The 7,284-nt window shown below is 43.8% G+C and overlaps 1 protein-coding gene across 1 annotated transcript in view; it reads right to left on the bottom strand.

Moving 5' to 3' along the window:
- Il1r2 (interleukin 1 receptor type 2) overlaps positions 1–7,284 on the bottom strand; it is a 36,875-nt gene that overhangs the window by 8,992 nt on the left and 20,599 nt on the right. Inside the window, exons 2-4 of the mRNA XM_010630686.3 lie at positions 5,668–5,795; positions 4,715–4,976; positions 2,376–2,556 (exon numbers count right to left, since the gene is read on the bottom strand). Coding sequence (XP_010628988.1) covers positions 2,376–2,556; positions 4,715–4,976; positions 5,668–5,795 — 571 coding nt within the window. The remainder of the gene's footprint in view (positions 1–2,375; positions 2,557–4,714; positions 4,977–5,667; positions 5,796–7,284) is intronic.

Genomic DNA, 7,284 nt, shown 5'->3' with positions numbered 1-7,284 from the left:
AAAAAAAAAAAAAAAAAAAAAAAAAAAAAAAAAGTTGTATTATTACTAATGTGTACCTCGAAGCCATAAATTGCACCTTCATTATCAGCCAGTGCTGAATTTGCAATCCAAGAATTGCCCTGGTGTTTCCTTTTCCATTTTGTATTTTGAGCATGCTCTTAACTGCATTTTAGGAAGAAAAAAAAACTTACTAACACATAAAACCAGTAAGATGTCTAGATTTGTTCAGCCACAATACTTAAAGGAAATTTGTGTAACAATATGAAAAATTAACTGTTCTTTGACAAAGTAGGCTATTTAAAATACAGATATATTTGTTGGCTAACTGCTTCCGCTGGCTTGAGAAATATTCCAGATCGCTAATAAATAGTCATCTTGACCTGGACACCAGTATTCGGAAGAGACGGTACTGTAGTAATTACTTTAGGATCATTTCAATTTTAGGAGTTATTATAATGGAGAAAGATTTGTAAGAAACAATCTGAATGGCAGACGTGGGTCCACATCCTTCACACAGGCATGAAGTCCTTTGGGTCCTCTACAGAACAGAACCTTCAAAGGCAAGGGCCCCAGGAAGACAGGGGACATGGAATGGGACAGAAAAGGCCCCAGGAATATCTTCTAAAACCATGACCATCAAAAGTTTACAACAGTCAAATATAGCCCTGCACCATTTCAGAGTCTTACACGGAAAAAACCCAAATGTCCAGCACAGGGCTCATACTGAGGGTCCAGTACTGAGATGGCACTGTTCACAGCAGGAATCGCCCCTCATGGACACAGGGCCCAGTGTCATGGTGTTGGCATGGGTGTGAGGCAAGGGCCAGGGTTCTTGCTAACTACCAAGAGCTGTGTGGCCCTGAGCAGGCTCCTAACCTTTCCGGCTATCTGTGAAACGGGGACGGGGCAGTGGGTTGCTTGTTGGGGAGGTTAGAACAGACTTGGCCTCAGCTTCTGTTCAGCCTCTACTGAAGCTTAGCTATTCTACTCAGTCTCTACTCTAGCTTAGCTACTATGTAGAGAGCCAGTAGTGCTAAGCCCCACCATGATCTTCTACACCCCTGTAAATCATGCACCATGTGTATGGCAAGCCCTGTGCCCGCTGCTTTGCCCACATCTCTCCATTTGATGTTCAAAACAGCTCCAGGCAGTGGGGGCTCCTAGCTGCCTTTTTATAGCAGAAACGGGTTCAAGAGAAGTAACTCAGCTCTGGCTAAATGAAGGAACAAGGTCTCTGACTCAGATCTGTGCTCTTTCACAGGTTCTCTGTGTACTCCACAAAGTCCCAAGAAAAGGACCTCTACTGCTGTCCAGGCTCATCATGGGAGCCAGTTACCTTTTCCGCTTTTGGAAAATAACTTCGAAGTTCCAACATTAAGTTGATATCCTGGCTAGATGTGATGGTGTAGGCCTGTGACCCCAGCACTTGGGAGGCTGAGGCAGGATTGCCTCAAGTTCAAGGCCAGCCTGAAATATATAGTGAGACCCTGTTTCAAAGACAGAAGGAAGGAAGGGAGGGAGGGAGGGAGGAAAGAAATATAGAAAGAATAAAAATTGATATCCGATATACAGCATGTACTTAAAATACCAGTCAACTGAATAGCCAGCCCATTAAGGGTTAATTCCTGTCAATGATCACAGAAATAACCACACTTTTCAGTATCACTCTGTGGACAGTCAACATCAGTGGTTGCAAACATTTTCAAGCAAGGGCCAGATAACAAGTAGCTCAGGGACCTCACTCAGAGTCCAGATGTCCCTGTGGAACTACACAGTGTGAAAGCAGCCACAGACAGTATATAAGCAGATGTGGATGGCTGAATCCCAGGAAAACATTATCAACACTGAGATGTGGCTGTTAGGTAATGGTCAGATGTCATGAAATACAAGAAAAAATGTAGAAGAATTGCTTATACACTAATCTGATGATAGTGATTAAGAACCATTCAAATGCTCTTAACTCAATATTTACTCAAGCAGACAAGGGGGAAATTGTGTTTATATTTACTCCTTTAATGCAAGGAGTCATGTGCTTGTCATGTGCCTGTATTAAAAAAGTCTGTTTAATAAGTATATAAATTCATTGTATAAACTAATCATTCTAAATTCTTATAAATAAATTGAAGAGTAAACAGCTATTTTCTACAGCTGTAATTTACTCTGGACTTACTTTATACTCTGTCTTCACAAAACACTGTTTTGAGGAACCTTACCCAATCCACTAAGGACAAATAGAACATATTAGTTATGGCCTTTTAAAATTGTTTAATATATATGAGTACGTTAAATGCATTGCCTTCAGAAATGGGTATTTTATACATGTTTCTGTGGCAGGCAGAACCCATTTAAATGAATGGGATTTTTATAAAATGCACCTTGTACCACCGAACACTCCTGCCAGCTTTGTCCCGGGCAAAATCCAGCGTGTCTGGGCACATTAGCATGCTGTCTGTTCCCAAGGTTACGATTTGTGGATAAGAGATGAGAGGCAGAGACGTCTCTGCATCCTCAAAAATCTTGAGCTCAATGGCCATTTCTTCACAGTGAGAGGCGTCTCTGAAATGGCAAGGCAAAACAGAAGCAAAACTAAATAAAGTCAAGACTAATTTTCTTGCTCCCTTGTAAGTACTGTGTCTGTGTTTCTTGGGTTCGTGTTGCATTCCTTTCCCTCTTAAACCCTAAAGCGTCATGTCATAATTGTTGTTTAGAAGCAGGGATGTGTCCTAGGCTTTGCACTAAAGCCCCTCTATGGACCCTCGCCCACCCAGGGCAGCAAGGGTCACAAAGAAACCCCCGCTTCCTCTTCCAAAGGGCTTAAACCGTCCAGAGTCTTTGCTCCTCCATCCCAGCCCCAACACACTCCAACTTCATGGTCCTGGAGCCGCATCCAAATGGAGAGATTGCTTCCATTAAAGGAGAATTCCCTTTGCTTCCCTTGGGAATCATTTACCGACTGAAGTCCAATTTCAGAAAACCGCTGGGAAATGAGCAAATGGCATCTCAAAGGTTTCTGCAAGACTACGTGGGGAAAGTAACTTGATAGGTTTGCTTGGTTTCCAATTTTCTTTGTTGGCCTACTTCTCATTTCAGTACCACGATTCTCTAAAGACCCCAAAGCTGGGGGAATGTCAGAGGCACTACCTTGCTGAAAACATGGCAGAAATGGGCCAAAGGATGGAAGGCAGGCTTAAAACTAAATTTTAAAGTAGAGAAACAAGGGGCTGGGATGTAGCTCAGTGACAGAGTGCACACTTAGCATGCACAAAGCCCTGGGTTCCATGGTCAGCCCCCAAAAGATAAAACAAAATAAGGCAGAAAAATATAACAGTATAACTATCTTGGCTGTGGCCAAAGCACAGAAAGAAACAAAAAGGATGAGTGTTTTCATGGGATTAAAAACTACGTGCTCAGCAAAATGTATAAGATGTGTAACAATATACATGCAAAGTGACCAAATGTGAAAAATATATGTGAAAGAGCCGTGATCAAAGGTTACTACCTGAAAGAAAAAAGAATTAATTCAAATATGGAAGGTCAGTATCTGTGTTATATTTCATATGTAATCTCAAAAAAATTATGAGCAATATTTTATGCACAAAGAAACAGAGAAAGTTAACTCTCACCTTAAAAGTGCGTAATTTCACTATAAGCTGAAGAAATGCAAGTGGGACAGATTTTATTAAGGACAGCACACATTTAAAAGACAGTCCTCGGGGCAGCAAGGTACAGTAAGTTTGGGGCCTGCCAGAGCCTGGGCTGGGGGCTTCACATATATTATTTCATTCATTCTCCAGCCCTGCGTGGTAAGCATTATTATTATCATATCATTTTCAGGTGAAGGAACTCAGATGCAAATTTAAATAATTTCCCAAATCTGTGTGGCTACTAAGAGGTCAACCCGAGTTTGGAAGCCCAATAAGGCTCTGGGAAAAGCCACGTCGCATTCATGGAGACGGAAAGCAGACTGGTGTCACCAGGGCTGGGGATGGGGAGACGACAGAGCTGTGGTTTCTTGGGGACAGAGTCTCAGGCTGGCAAGATGGAAAGGCCCTAGAGAGGTGCAGGGTGGGATGGCCAAGCAGCAGAGTGAATGAACTCAATGCCCCTGAACTTGAAAAGGGTTTAAACTGCTAAATTGTATGATGTGTGCAAATTTTACCACCATCTTTTTAAAGCAACAGAACAAAAGGAAGGAATTCAGTGTCAGCTCCTCCACCCACAACCAGGGGACTTTCTAAACAAGTCTGGTTCCCCCATTTGTACAATAAGCAGCGAGCAGCAGGATTAATTTATTCCTAAGACCCCACCCAGCTCTAAAATTCTTCTTGGAATTCTGAGCCTGTTTTTTGTGTTCTTACCATATGGGTTCATCAGTGAAGAAAGCATACTGGGACCCTGTCCTCTGGGTAGACACAATTTGAACACACGAACACACATAGACGTGTCCCTCAGGGAAAACACTATTAGAAAGTAACAGCAGGGGAAGGAGAAGACAGTGGGGACCTCATGCCACAAGGGGCGACACTGAGTAAGGATTAAACAAAGAGAAGGAGGGAGTTAAGAGACCCTCCAGGCAAAAGGAGTTCCAGGGAAGCCAGGGCCATCATGAGGATTTGCACCTGCGCACTGGATTCTGAAATCCTAACCACCGCTGAAAAGTACAAGTGTCCGTTGTGCTGGAGCCCCTGTCCCCACCCTGTCCCAAGGGACCCACCTGACAGTACAGATATAGGTGCCTGCGTCCCCCCACATGGCTGGCAGGATCCAGAGGGTGCTGTCCTTGACCTGCATCCTAGGCTCTGCCCCTGGGAGCAGCTGAGCAGAGCCATTTCTATGCCAGGTCATGAGGTCCTGGGGGCTGGCGGTGGCCCCCAACCGAGGCCACAACAGGGGGCACCTCAGAACCACAGGCTCACCAGCCACCCTGAGCTCCACTTTGTAATGCTTGCCACGAAAGGAGCAGTTGCCTGCGGTCACTGCAAGACAGAGAGGACAGTCAGTCTTTAGGTTCCCAACCTGCCCGGATCCCCAAACCTCCCCGGACCTCAGCTGGAGCCTCGTTCTGGAAGAGTGATGTGGAGCAGTGGGGGAAGATGCCAGTACCCCAGACAGAGTGACCTGCTCCTGGGGGACGTGAGTCCCTCCCACCAGAGCCCTGCTGTCCCGTTATTATTATGAGTTCTGCTCTCAGAAGGTCAAGCGCCTGCTGTTATTATGAGTGCAAAATTCCCAAATGGCAAGTTCAGGGCAACAGTCAATTTCAATTTATACTCTGTCCAAAGGGTTCAAGTAGCTTCATAGGTAACCAAAAAGAAGTGATTTAAATTTTTGGCCATGTTTTTAAAAAAAACTTATTGACCATAAAAGTAGATCCCTGCTGAATTCAGACCAAAAAAACATAGTTCTGATAGATTGTATGTTTAAGCTCCAAGGAACCCCTTGTGAAGTGCAAATTCACCACTTGTTTGATTTTCTCCTTGCATCCCACACCCAGGATGTAGCAAAGATGGGCAAGGACCAGCATCTAACTCAGGACCTTGCTCTTGTGAGGCAGGCAGTGGAACCACTGAGCTAAATCCCCAGCCCTGTGCCTCATTCTTGATAAGGAAACCTCACTAGGTAAGCGTTTTCCCCAGAGAAGCTGTGGCCCTATCCTTTGTTTCTTACCTGTGTGCTCCTCAGATGGAGTGGTGAATGCAGAAACACCCATTATCAGCATGCACAGGATGAATATTCCTCCCAACAGCTTCCGGGGGAAACAGGAAGTCATGATCTGATTTCCAGCAGGCTGCATCCTGAAGGAGGAGACAGAGCTCATCAGGGGCCATGAACCCCCATTGACAATGGTGCCTATGTCCCGCTTTTGAAACTTCACCTGAAAATGGGAGCACTTTCTTCCTAGTATTTTTTAAAATAAAAAAAACTAAAACTAGAAATTCCACTTGACCTAGCTATTCCCCTTCTAAATTCTTCCCGACACAGTTAAAGACATCACATTACAGTGATCCATGCACACTTGTGTTTATAGCAGCATAACTCACAATAGCTAAATCTTGGAAGCAGCCTATATGTCCATCAGCAGATGAGTGATAAAGAAAACGTGGTGTTTACACAGTACAGAATACTACTATGCCATAAAGAAGGATAAACGAATCTTTTGTAGGAAAACAGATGCACCTTGCGATCACAGTGCTGAGTAAAACAAGTCAGACATACGGCTTAAATGCCACATGGTTTCTCTTATGTAAGAGGCCAAAGTATAAATAAAGAGCAAAATAAAAGATAGATAATAAGAAGTAGGGAGAGGTCTTTTTCAAATGGGAAAAGGATCAAGAGATGAGGGGAGATGAAAGGAATTAAGATGTGCTGTGTACATGTGCCGACTCTACACAGGGAATGTACTGCAAACACAAACTAATAGAAACATTTTTTAAATAAACAAGAACACTCAAGAAGGATCTAACAAAACAAGCAGCAGGTCACAGTTTCTCTGGAACCTGGCAGGAAGACTCCTGGGATTGTGGGGAATCACCCCACTGACTATGCCCAAAGCAAGCTGTAGGCAGTGCAGGCTGTAAAGAGTTAACCCTGTAATTGGCTTGCTCATACAAGTGAGTCTGGCCAAAGCCTACCTGCCAAGATCAGAGTGACTTGCACCCAAATTCCATTTCCAGAGTTAAAACCGTCTCTACTAATAAGACAAAGTTATTAACCACAACCTTTATTTTGTCTGTTCTGTTCCTAATTCAAGAATGTTTTGTGTCTCCCTTTACAAGCTTTGCCTTTATCAGCAGCATATCCATAGCGACTCCATTAGTTCCTCCACAGAGCCCCTTTACCTCAATCTAACTGTGATGTCACTAATAAATATCGATAGTTCTGGGTGTTCAGGCCTCCGCTTGTTCAGCCCTGCTTGCATATGCATTGGGCATCCTGGCTCCCCAGTTCTCTGTCTCTTTAATTCTGTCTTTGGGTTTTTCCTTTCACCCTTCATCATAGCACTGAGCAGGAGATCTGAAACCACGGCAGGGGCCTCTGATATGGGATAAATAGCTGCTCCACAAGGAGAAAGAGAAGAGCTCCAGGGATAGAGACAGAGTTGACAGGAAATCTAAAACTCATGGAGAAATAGAAGACATCTTAGAGTGAAAAAGGAAATAGTCAGGGCCAGGGATTTAGCTCAGTGGCACCTCATCTGCCTTACAAGTGCAAGGTCCTACGTTTGATCCCTGGTACCACAAAAAAAAAAAAAAGAAAAAAAAAAAAAAAAAAAGGGGAGAAAAA

Source organism: Fukomys damarensis, unplaced genomic scaffold (genome assembly GCF_012274545.1).
Source record: "Fukomys damarensis isolate Sample0158 unplaced genomic scaffold, DMR_v1.0_HiC HiC_scaffold_9, whole genome shotgun sequence".
Taxonomy (NCBI): Eukaryota; Metazoa; Chordata; class Mammalia; order Rodentia; family Bathyergidae; genus Fukomys; species Fukomys damarensis.
Note: the sequence above shows the minus strand (reverse complement) of the source record. Positions and strands in the feature narration are given on the sequence as shown.